The 13,542-nt window shown below is 35.3% G+C and overlaps 2 protein-coding genes across 2 annotated transcripts; both read left to right on the top strand.

The window, feature by feature from the left end:
• Positions 1-45: 45 nt before the first annotated feature.
• Positions 46-7,713, top strand: LOC117132467. Its single transcript, XM_033286551.1, has 9 exons — positions 46-727; positions 1,105-1,378; positions 1,693-1,807; positions 1,881-2,005; positions 2,091-2,172; positions 2,270-2,381; positions 2,453-2,610; positions 2,685-2,805; positions 2,895-7,713. Exons 1-9 carry the CDS (start codon positions 539-541, stop codon positions 3,231-3,233), a joined length of 1,515 nt encoding a protein of 504 aa, XP_033142442.1. The 5' UTR covers positions 46-538; the 3' UTR covers positions 3,234-7,713.
• A 335-nt stretch (positions 7,714-8,048) lies between these two features.
• On the top strand, positions 8,049-13,330 carry LOC117132584. Its single transcript, XM_033287298.1, has 2 exons — positions 8,049-8,642; positions 8,715-13,330. Exon 2 carries the CDS (start codon positions 9,278-9,280, stop codon positions 13,328-13,330), a length of 4,053 nt encoding a protein of 1,350 aa, XP_033143189.1. The 5' UTR covers positions 8,049-8,642; positions 8,715-9,277.
• The last annotated feature ends 212 nt before the right edge of the window (positions 13,331-13,542 follow it).

The raw sequence follows: 13,542 nt of genomic DNA, 5'->3' as shown, positions 1-13,542 counted from the left end.
ATGATTATCTTATAAACACTTAAACCTATCTACTCTATACTAAAAGTAACAAATACTGAGTTTTTAGCCTGTCCACGTCGACATATTTATTCCACCAATCAGAACATTTGCTTAGTCCACGTAGGATACCGATTTTTTATATTGTTGGGTTTCTGGGTCGCGACTAAACACCCCCGGTTTCAATTTCTTCGGTTCCTGGGTCTTGCCAAAACAAAATCTACTCTATCAAATGGTTTGGATCTCAGAAGAAATTAGCTGGGCTTGGTTTGGTTTATTGGGCTTGGTCTCAGTATATTAAAAAAAAACCCACACGAGGCGGACACATCGATGCTCCGCGCTTCCATCTCTTCGTCTTCACCCTTTCTTCTTCACCGTAACAGAATTTTCGATCCACAACCTAGCAATCAATACCCCACGACATCTCCATCCATCAATTTATCCTTTATGAGTTCGTTTCGGTTTGCTTTTTTCCTGCTCTTTTATATACTTTTCATCTTTTTTGAGTTGAAACCAAATCTCGATCTTCTCTCCTCACTCCATGGCGATCAAACCGAATGGAAAATCCCCTGTTACCTCCGATCACGATGACAAAATCATGCTTTTCCGCGATGTCACACCGGGTCCCCACGAAACCCAGCTGCGTTTCCGCTTGATTCATTTTTGGGAGGCTTGGAATCCTCTCAAGAAGACGCTAATTGGGATTGAGATGCTGTTAATTGACGAGCAGGTATGATTTTCACCCAATATAGTTTTAGCTTCTTTGTTATTTAAAAAGTTCGATCGTTCGTTCGCGTTAGAGTTTGTTATCATATTCGATCGTTCTTAAATTTGTTATTAGATCCTGATTTATATAGTTTTTAGATTCGTTGTTATTTAGGTCGTTGTTAGAGTTGTTATTCAGATCGTGATTACTATCGATAAGTTTCGTCGTTCTTTTTTATTTAAAACGTTCTTAGTTTTTTTTTTTTAACCTCCTGATTTTATATCGAAAAGTTTCTTCGTTTAACAATATTCGATTAGATGTTATTTGTTATTAGAACCTAAACTGTCCTTCGTTTTTACAAAAATTAAAAAACTATTTATTGGTACTGTGTTTTCTCGCAGGGATCTGTTATCCAAGGATTCCTTTCGCCGAGCCGTATTGAGAGACATTTGTCTAAAATGAAGCCTGGATCGCTTTACAAGCTCAACAATTTTTATGGATCAAGCAACAAAACCATGTATCGGGTTTCTGATCATGCTGTGACGGTGTCGTTCTCATGGAACTCGGAGCTCTCTGTTCTTGAAGACAGTCCCACTCCTTTTGATGAAGACAGATTCCGTTTTCATTCCTTTGAGGAATTTCAAGCTGGCTGTGATCGCAAAGGAGACCTCTACGGTAATCTCTGTTATCACACATACCAGCTATGAGTTGCAATGCTTGATGATTAATCTAGAATTTTGCTTACAGTGCTATACGTGTTTGGTTTGTGATCACAGAACATTACAAATAAGATTTACTAATTTCGTTTTTACCCTGAGGAGGACTATTTTTACTACATTCAGTGTTTGGTTTTTTTTTTTTTGGACGGATAGTTTAGTTAGGATCTGTTAGCTGGTTGAGTTCTATGTCTGGTTATTCCCTATGAAATTGTTGAAATGCTTTTCCATATTTAGTCTTCTTACTTACACGCTTAATGATTAATGGTATAGATGTTCTTGGGCACATGAAGCTGGTTAATGGTCAGTGTATCACTGGGACCCCGGTTCTTGATGAAGTGGAAATAGCTAGGGCGAGGCATGTGTTGGTTCATGTGCAGTCATACGAGTAAGTGTTTTGTTATTTCTTAAACACTTTGTCTGTCAACTTATATTAACCTTTTAGTGACAATATTTTGCAGTGGACCTGTGGTGAAGCTCTACCTTTGGGACCAGGCTGCAAGAGACTTCTGCAAAAAATTCAAATCATACGAACGCACCCCCACCGTGTTATTGGTGACGACCGTTAACACCAAGAGTCTCGGAGGTTCAGTTTCTAACTTTAGAAAACTTTCTTACAATTAGTTATCTACTCTTGCTGGTCTTTAAATGGGTGTTGCTTAATACAACAGGTACTCTTGCACTGACTACAATGTCCTCCTCACGTGTCTTTATGGAGTGCGACGTCCAGCCTACGGTCGACTACTTTAGCTGGTAAATCTATATATATATTCATTTTTATTTTTAATCTTTAGCTGCCTCATCCCATACCAATGAATGAATGGATCAAAATGTTACTACTCTGTCTCAGGTTGGGCTCTAACCCACAGAGTGCTGAGTTGGTCAATGCAGAAGTGGTTACTAAAAGGGAGACACTGACCATAGGAGAAATATTCTCCTACATCAGGGATGGATCTAATAAGGTACGAATTGGTCTAATTATTTCTTAGTCATTTATTAAAAAATTTGAGTCTTATAGAGCTTTGCTGTGTAGGAGGCTTTTTTTGAGTGCACGGCTACGATTGATGATGTGGTCCATGGTTCAACCTGGTATTACATATCATGCAGTGGTTGCCATACTAAGGCTACGAAAGGGCCAACTTCTTTGATGTGTTCAAAATGTGGGAAAGTCAACATATCAGGAGTACCACAGTATTTATTCTAACTCACTTTTCAATTCTCAATAACAATTTGAATGGTATTAGCTTATTAATTTTTCATGGCAGGTACCGTGCACAGATATCTGTCTATGACAATAGTGAGCAAGCTGTTTTTGTTCTGCTTGGTGATGCTGGTTTTGAGTTAACCGGGAAGCATGCAGCCGAGTTAGTCAGCAGCTATTTTGAGGTAAGTTTCATCACTCGGAACTCTTAGTGTTTGTACTCTGAATATTGGTCTTCACGTAAGAATTGAATATTGATAATCTTGAATGTCAGTCTAATGGAGACCAAGGAGTTACTCAAGAGGCGCCTTTCCCGGAAGCTTTAATTAGCACTATCGGTCAGAAACATAACTTCTGTGTTAAAGTTACACAGCACAACTTAGATGGCAAGTCTCGATCTTTGACTGTGACCAAGATTCTCCCTATGGAATCTCCGCCAGTCACAGAAGCTTCGGGAGGAAACTACAACCCAACAACCTTGGAGGACGGATTTGAGACTGGAACGAAGGTGTGTGGAGCTTCCAAAATCAGTGTGGATTCGGCAGAGGGAAGTAAGAACAATGGTGACATTGACCAGATGGGCAAAGCAAAACGCCTCAAGCGTGGGGTGTAGATTTTACGTGGGTCGTAACATGTCTTGCATGGGAGTACGTTTAAAGTTTGTTTTTTTTTTTTTTTTGCTCACTCTGTTATTGACTTATGATTTCTTTCAATTTCTCTAAAGTTTTTTAATTACTCTGAATGTTTAAGTTTTGATAATCATTATTCTACTTCTTAAGGCTTATAACTCTGTTTCTTTATGTGTTTTGAAATATAGGTTTGTGACAAACCGGTCAATCAATACCGAATTTGAAAATCTTTTATTTTACGAACTATGGATATTTTTTTAAAAAAAAATGTCTGTGATGAAAGCAACATTTTAGGAAAAACGTGTTTTCCAATCTACATAATTACTCTACTTTCCATAAAATTGTTGAAGGCATAAATTTAGTATTGTTTATGGAAAAAGAATCAATCAAGTTATCAAGCATTACCTAAACCATATCAAACACGATTTTACTAACCAAGAATATATCTTCTCATTTTTTAATCAACCAAAGATTTACGTCAATCATATCCCACACGAATTATTTCTCCCGTAGCTCTCCCCTTACGCTGCTGCCCGGTAAACCAAGCTTTCTTCTACCGTTTTGAAGCATCCCCTTAAGCTGCTGCAACCAAGCTTCCTATTTCCCATCTTTAATCAACGCTTGACTCAACCTACTGTGGAAGGTAAGAATTTTTAAATCAACTAAGAATATACAAAATCTTAATCCATCAATCTAACTGGTAATCAGTTTCATTATAAGGTTACAAATATATAAGGAATGGAGCAGCCACCTCTTCCACCCACTTCGCAGACTGCAGGTAAACAAATCTATAGTCATCTTAAGAATCGCCTTACAGGCATGTATGTCGCTAGATATATTAATTGTATTACTTAGGCCATAAACCAAGATATAAGGTTAATCAAATGTTAAACGTAACTTTAAAATCAAAATTTATATAATATATATATTTCGGTACATAGAATAATACACCAATAAATTTTGTTATCGAAACGTACTCTTATTCATTTACAGTTCAGTTTTTTTTTTCCTATTTAAACTTTTGATTTTTCACAAGATATATACTTTAATATTTATAGGATAGCGATGCAAAGGTTCGTGCATGAACTTAATAATAAACGAAGCTTTAGAGATACAAAGTCGAATATGGGAAAGGTTTTTTTTTTGGTAGGAAAGCTTTGAAGATAGGAAAGATAACTATATTATTTTTTGTTTCCAGTCTCTACTTTCCTTATTAATATGAATAAAAAAGGACGTGTATGATACGACCATTAAAATATCAAATTAGGTAAATATTATAAACTTAACAATGTTTATTTTAATTGTGATATTGATTAAAAGTCTATATTAGATTAAACTAATACTCGGATTATGCAACTGGAAGAGATTTTTTTTGATAACTTTATGTTCCAGAAATTTTATAAGAGGATTGAAAGATTCAAAGAGAGAAAATATAACTATACTATTTTTGATTCCAGTCTCTGCTTTTTACAAAAATCACTTTCCTCCCATATTACGCAGTTACAAAAGCATTATATAATTATTTGGTAAAGATATTATACTAATAACTTTTCTTAGTTCACAAATAGAATTCACTCGCCCTCATGTGGCCACGATTTCCTCAGTCAAAAAAAACAAACAAGTCAAAAATATTAACATCCATCCATAAATGCTATTATAGATTTTATACACCTCTAATTTATGTAATATTACAAAACTCCAAATTCTTTTAATACAATCAAAGGTTGACCATTAGATATATTAAAATAATATTCATTTTTTAATTTTTTTTAAAAAACAATTCAACTTCTGAGTATATGAAAATTTTAGATTCATAATAATCTATATTTTTGGCTACGATCAATAATGAGTTCTATTCTTATTTGTATGTTTATAAATTGTATTATCCTTTGCTTTTCATTATATGGTTATTCAAAGATTTATATGGATTTATTTATATATAATCTATTAAAAAAGAAGTCATGATACCTTTATGTCTGATTTTTTAATTAGAAAAATACTTAAAATATTTATGGAATTTTACATAACTTAGTTATAACATATTTATTTTTGTTTAACATATTAATAAATATCCTACGAACAATGTTTAACCACATCTTTCAAATATGTTTTAAAATGTTCTAAAGTTGTATTTTCGAAATTTTTTTTTCAACAGTTCAAGTTAATTGAAACATCTTTCTTTAATAATTATAATTCATAATCAATAACTTCCTAAGACCAGAAAATGTTTTATAATATGTAACTTATTTTCTATTCAACCTATATTAATGTTATATTAGAAAACTTACAAACTTTCCAACTATTTAATCCCTTGCATCATGTCTCTATTGAACAACTCATCCATATATCTAGACAACTCCACTAACATCTAAACATGAGTCAAATTTCTTGGATTGTGCGCCACAAAACGTCACAAAGCCTGACATCACCAAAAAGAAGCATCACCATGAATATAAAGAGACGAAATACACAACAAACGAAGATCGTGATCTCTATTGACATGAAGACAACAAGTAGTGGTTATCTAACACACGAAACAGCAAGCAATATGGAGTATATGCTTGGTTACCACGAGATCGATTTTGACACGATTACTGAGATAATCGAGGAGGCTTCCGCCGTTGCCGCACACAATATCCCAACACTCAATGATCCCACCCATATTGATTTTGATATAATTGTTAAAATAAATGATCTTAATCCAGATGCTCTCCGCAGAATTGACCTGGACGTTTATATCACCGAGCTACGGGATAATCGAAGGGATACAATTCCTAGCGAAATAAATGAGATATGTCCAATCTGTTGGGAAGAGTTTGGCACCGAACTGGATATCAACTCCTTGAGTTGTAATCATACCTATCATCATCACTGCATATCGAACTGGGTTGAAAAAACCTTAACTTGCCCATATTGTAGAGCACTACTTGCTTAATACACAGTAGATCCATTATCTTATCTAATAATTGTTTCCCCTGTTTTAAAATTTTAATTGAAAAAGAAATAATAATAATTATAATTGAATTGCATCCGTAAAGAATTATTATTATTATTATGTATAAATAAAGACGTATCGGGTTTTAATTAGGAAAGTCGGTTTTAAAGTGATACTATAATTTATATTTGTAGAAAATTAAAACAGACCATATATATTATTTTAGTTTCGAAACTTTTTTTAAAAACTTGCTATTATTATCTCTATTATACCTGTAAAAAAAAACATCCCAAATCAAAATATTATAAATACTACAAATACAACAGTTATTATAAACCAAAGATAATATTTAAAATATACTAACATCATGAAAACAGTATTACGTTATTATAAAGATGAAATCAACCTTAACAAATAAGTCAAAAAAATTAACATCCATCTATAAATGCTCATTAAAACCAACATTAAAAGAATTATATGCTCACTAAATCAAATAACCTCAATTATCTTCCCAAGTATTATTAAATTATAAAGATATATTAGCCAAAATAATATAGCTAAACTTAGTGTATTATGGTAGTTAATTTTTTCCATTTCCTAACAGATTATTTTGGCAAACCCAAAATTACAATCGTTATTAAATCCAAAGAGATTTCTTTGATAATTTTATGTTCTCAAATTATTATAAGAGGATGGAAAGATCCAAAGAGAGAAAATACAACTATACAATTTTTTGATTCCAGAACAATAACTTAGATACATTGTCTTAAAAACTTCCGCTAACATATAAATTTCAGCGAAACTGAAACACTTTTAATAAAAAACTCATAAAATTAACATTCAGTAATAAATGCTCATTCACACCAACGTTAAAAGAAAAAAATTCATATATCTAAACTCACTTTATTTACCACATTTCGACAAAAACTTCACCCCACACAAATACCTCAACAAAGAGTGACATACCACTTATATCTCAGCGAATCTCACATCAAAAAATATCTACAGGTGGAACCCCGAAGCAAACCCTCCAAGTTTATTTGAATAAAAATTATTATATTTGAAATCACAAGTTATAACACACTTAATGTTTTTAAACATAAAATTAAATATTTGGTTTAAAATTTTAAAATAACAGACACATTAATTTATTTTTGAACTCGAGACGAAATCCGTACAATAATGTTTCTATATTTTCTGTATTTATAAAAGGAATAATAAAAGATGAAACATCACATAAAAATAAGACATCATATTTGGATATATTTAAAAAAATACTTACAAATATATTATATTCTTGATAATTTTAAAATACAAATAAAACTAAATCAATATTTTGTAACATGAAAATAATAATTGGATAAAAAATATATTATGTTAATAAGTACATTAAAGATTTTGAAGAATTCTAATTTATGTAATATTACAAAACTCCAAATTTGCTTATTAGAATTAATATTCTACTATTAGATAGATTAAATTAATGTTCTAGAACGTTATTCGACTGTCAGTTCTCAACTATTACACGTTAAAAAAATTGAATTTATAATTAGAACAAATTATAACCCACCTATATATTATTTTAGTTCGGAATATTTATAAAATACTTGCTATTATGATTTCTATTAAAGCTGGAAATATTAACTTCCCAAATCAAATTTTTTTAAATACTACAAATACAACAGTTATTGTAAACCAAAAAAAAAAAAAAATATTAACATTACCATCACTTTTAAGCCCATTTCCAAAATCTATTTATTTTGGGAACCATATTACCATTTCCTAGCTATTTATTCTACCCATTACTATTGTTATTAGTTTATTTAGATCATATTTACATTGAGAGTAGAACATAAGAATATAGAAGTACATAAATTAATACGTATAAATAAAAACGTGTATCAAATAAAGCTATCAAATTAGATTACTACTATACACGAAACAGTGTATTATGTTTTCATTATGAAATTGGATTAATACTCTATTTAAATGGATACTAATAATTTAAAATTGGAAAAACATAATGACCCACAATTATTTTATTTTAATTAGAACATTTCAAAATTCTGTCTAGATATTTAATTACCTTCTACTTTAAATTTAATCATAACTATAATATATTACTTAATATAACCAAGAAAATAACATTATCAAAACTACAGGAGGATCCTCGCAAAAGAGGAAGCGAGGCCGACCACGTGGATCACTTAATAAACCAAAAGGTATATATTTACTACCCAAAATAGCTAATCCTAAGAGAAATTGTCTTATCCCAATTATTAAACTGTGTACATTTTCAGTTCATCTGGTAAATGACCGACCATCATTCAAACCAACATATTACGACTGTAAGTATATATGGATCATATTATTATATCTTAAACCAAACTTATTCATCAAACAAACTAACTTCCCAGACTTATTTTAACAGGTGGCTGTGATAACTGCGACTCTTACAGTAAGAAATAATCCTAAACTGTGTATCTATCATGCTATATTCTTTTAACCTAACCACTGTTAATCTTAATAGTCAAGCAGAAAAATGCACGTAATATGAGAAAGGCCATTTTGCTATCCAAACGAACGTCGGCATCGTCACGCGGTACGCATAATGGCTGATAAAATCTATTTCGATTTATTACATTTCTGATTCAAATTTACGTTGTTTCTATATAGATACAAATGCTCCACGAAATCCACAAGGAACGCGTCGCACTCAACCAAAAAAGAAAGGTGCATACTACTTAAACCCCTATATTTCCCAGAAATATATATATATATATATATATATATATTTAATTTCCAAAATATATTTTTTCAGCGTAATGGTGTTTCTAAAAATCAACTAATTTCAATTTTCAAAACTAATTCATTTTAACAAATAATTTTTTTTAAAAAAACAAATTACTAAAGAAAACAAATAAAAAACTTTTTTACGAAAATATAAAAAAACAAATTTCTAACCCTCCGTTAAACTCTCAAGATTTCAATAAACTATTATTTAACAATTCGTAATAAACATTTTCAGAAAAAGGTTCCACATCCCGGCTAGATGAAAACCAAATCGTACCATGCTCAAAATGTGGTGCATTAATGTGGACTTCTGAAAGCACTGCTACAGACCCACGAACAGGTGAACCAACTTTCACCCTTTGCTGTAACCATGGCCAAATCAAGCTTCCACCGATCAACCGGCCGCCAGCCCTGTTAGAAAAACTTCTTCAAGCCAGATGGTTTCGAGATACTATCCGAGTCTATAATTCTGTCCTTGCTTTTACATCCGTTGGAATGAAAATGGATCATAGTGTCGTCCACGCACCTGGTCCTTATACTATACGGATCCAAGGTCAAACCCACCACAGAATTGGCTCCCTCATACCACGACAAGGCTGTCTCCCAGAATATCTCCAGCTTTACATATTTGACACGGCCAACGAACTCAAAAACCGCCTAAACGCGATGGGGCAAACCTCAGCAGAAGGTAACCTCGATGAGCCAACGTTAGCCCTCCTCATCGAGATGATTGACGAGAACAATTGTCTGGCAAAGATCTTTCGTCGTGCACGAGACCACTACGAAAGCGTTGGGTCAGAGTTTACTATTAGGTTAGTCCAAGATAAAGGGAAGGGGAAGGAATATGATCTTCCAACTACAAGCGAGGTGGCAGGTCTTATCGTGGGGGATATAACATCAACAATTGGAGAACGAGATATAGTGGTTCAGTTTCAATCTGACACTCTGCAGCAGATACGTGACGATCACCCTCTATATATGAGCCTCCAATACCCTCTTTTGTTTCCGTATGGTGAATACGGGTTTCACCCAGAAATTCCCCTGCATCTTGAGACAGGCACTTCAAGAACAAGGCAATTCGTGACCATCCGTCAATACTACGCTTCTCTAATCCAAACACGTCCTAACCAAGGAATGACGTTGATTAAAGGCGGTCGTCTCCTCCATCAGTTTATTGTGGACGTTTATACAGCGATTGAAGAAGACCGACTGAGGTGGGCGAGAAATAACCAAGAAATCTTGCGGGCTGAGCTCTACAGCAATGTCCTTGATGCTGTAAGTAAAGGTGACACTGATGCTAAAATTATCGGCCAGAGATTTATACTGCCCCCAAGTTTCACCGGAGGCCCCCGGTACTTGGTTGAGAAATACCACGATGCTATGGCTATTTGCAGAGAATTCGGCAATCCAGATTTGTTTATCACAATGACAGCCAATCCAAACTGGAGCGAGATTAAAGAACATCTTCAGAAATACGGTGGAGATTCTCCTAATGATAGACCGGATATTGAATGTCGGGTTTTTAAGATGAAGCTAGATCAACTGCTCAAGGATTTCAAAGCAGGCACTTTTTTCAAGCCATATAAGGCAGCTCTCCACCGAATAGAGTTTCAAAAAAGAGGTCTCCCTCATGCACATATATTATTGTGGTTAGGAAATTCTACCAGAACACCAAGTGCAGAAGAAGTGGATGAAATAATTTCGGCCGAGCTCCCCAACAGAGAGAAAGACCCAGCTGCTTACGACTTAGTCACGAAACACATGATCCACGGTCCATGTGGACACTTCAATCCGAAGTCACCATGTATGGAAAACAATGTGTGCACGAAAAAGTATCCTCGGCCGAATAACGATAACACTTCGATTGACAAATCCGGGTATGTGTTATATCGTCGACGCCGAAATAAAGATCCGGGTACAGTTAAGTCTGGAGCTGTACTAGACAACACTTTCGTCGTGCCTCATAACATTAACCTTCTGAAGAAGTACGAAGCTCATATTAATGTTGAATGGTGTAATCGGACAAGCGCGGTGAAATACTTATTCAAGTACATAACCAAGGGCGTTGACCGAGCAACCGCTGTTATTGAGAAAGGAAATACAGCAACTACATCCGACGCCACAGGATCCGGAGGATCAAAGGAGAAAGTCCTAAGGCAACGCAATGAGATCCAAGACTACATTGAAGCCCGATATTTATCAGCTTGTGAGTCTATGTGGCGGACTTTCGCATTCCACATACACAAAAGAAAGCCGTCAGTTGAAAAGCTTATCATTCACTTGGAAGGCGAACATAATATTACGGTTAAATCAACAGACAACCTCGGTCGGGTAATCCACAAACCGGGTATCGAGAAGACGATGTTCACAGAGTGGATGGTTTTATGCAGAAGGTCAGCGTTTGCCCGAACACTGACATATGTGCAGATTCCTGAATATTTTGTCTGGAACAACAGTGCTAAAGTGTGGACTGAGCGTAAGAGAGGAAAAACAATTGGCCGAGTCGTAGCTGTCCATCCTTCGGCAGGCGATCGATACTACCTGAGGGTCCTCATTAATAAGATCAAGGGTCCTAGAAGTTACGACGAGCTAAAAACATACAACGACGTTAAATACCCGGACTTCAAATCAGTTTGCCAAGCACGAGGCCTTTTGGACGACGATGTTGAATGGCTCGAGAGTATGTCGGAGGGTGCTCGAACGGCCAGCCCATACCAGCTTCGTGATATGTTTGTCACATTCCTAAACAACTGCTTCGTCGCAAGCCCTAAAGGACTATGGGAACACTCATGGAAATCAATGAGCGAGGACATACTTCACAAGAGGCAAAGGATCTTAGGCCACGCGAATCTGGAACTGGACGATAGTACCCTGGAGCAATACACATTGATAGAAGTTGAAAAGCTGATGCGCATGCAAGATCGCTCCTTAAACGATTTTAAGGATATGCCGAAGATCAATCCTGTTTTGCTCAAGGAACTGGGGAACAGTTTGTGGAACCAAGAAATGGATTACGATGTTGCGGAGGAAACACTAAGACATGACAAGCAATACAAATTGCTCAATGCTGAGCAACTTGCAATCTATGAATCAGTCTTAGACTCGGTTGACAAGAAAGAAGGAAAACTTTTCTTTGTATATGGCGCAGGGGGCACAGGAAAAACATTCTTATACCAGACTATTATATCCAGACTTCGGTCAAGAAAACAAATTGTTCTACCAGTGGCTTCTTCGGGAATAGCCGCATTGCTACTACCAAACGGGAGAACAGCTCACTCTCGCTTCAATATTCCATTGAAGCTCGACGAAGATAAGCTTTGCAACATCAAACCAGGTACAATGCTTGCTGAGTTAATTGAGGAAACAGACCTCATAATTTGGGATGAGGCACCGATGACACACAAACATGCTTTCGAAGCATTAGACAAGTCGTTGAAGGATATTATGTCTATCAAAAATCCACCCGCAAAGAATCAGCCTTTTGGTGGCAAAACAGTTATGTTAGGTGGTGATTTCAGACAGATCCTACCAGTCATTCCGCAAGGTAGAAGAGCTGATACTGTACTTGCTTCGATAAGCCATTCATATCTATGGAATAGCTGCCACAAGTTCTCTTTGAAAACAAATATGCGAGTCAATCAGGATGAGAAAGAGTTTTCTGAATGGCTTCTCACAGTCGGGGAAGGTCGTCTAGAAGAAGAACAAGAATATGAGGGGGATGGGTACAATGACCAACTCATAGATATCGATGACTCATTGATTTGTCAGAGTTTTGTTGACCCATTGAAAGAAGTTGTTGATGCTGCATATGGACAAATCAGCAGCCCTATGAATTCCAAGACTTCCTACACCGATAAAGCTATCCTAACACCCCGTAACGAAACCGTTGATGAAATCAATGCTTATACCATCTCACGGACCGAAGGGGTATCAAGAGATTACTACAGCTCAGACAGCTTCGAGTTATCAGATACTACATCAGATCAAAATGATACACTATACTCCATTGAGTATCTTAACTCATTGGAATACTCGGGTTTGCCTTCGCACAAACTTACTCTGAAAGTTGGTGCCCCAGTTATGCTTCTCAGAAACATAAATCAGAAAAAAGGATTATGCAACGGTACTCGGATGATCCTAACCCACGTTGGTGAACGCGTTCTGAAGGCCGAGATCATCACTGGATCCCACATTGGAGAAGAGGTCTTGATCCCAAGAATTGTGCTTTTGTATGATGAAGAAATTACCGTTCACATTACGTCGGCGGCAATTTCCTATCAGATTGTGCTACGCAATGACAATCAACAAAAGCCAAGGCCAAAGCTTAAAAGAGGTCATCTTATACCTGCCTAAGCCAGTCTTTTCTCATGGTCAACTTTACGTGGCCCTCTCCCGTGTCACAAGCAAAGCAGGATTAACGATCATCAAAACTGAAGATCCACACCAGCTGAAAGTGAAGAACATAGTCTACAAAGAAATATTCAAGGCCTTCATCCCGAGACATGTTAATTAAAAAATTATTCTCTTTACTCCAATCTTTTTCAGAAATCTAATAACATGTTATA

Source organism: Brassica rapa, chromosome A03, assembly GCF_000309985.2.
Source record: "Brassica rapa cultivar Chiifu-401-42 chromosome A03, CAAS_Brap_v3.01, whole genome shotgun sequence".
Lineage (NCBI taxonomy): Eukaryota > Viridiplantae > Streptophyta > Magnoliopsida > Brassicales > Brassicaceae > Brassica > Brassica rapa.
Note: the sequence above shows the minus strand (reverse complement) of the source record. Positions and strands in the feature narration are given on the sequence as shown.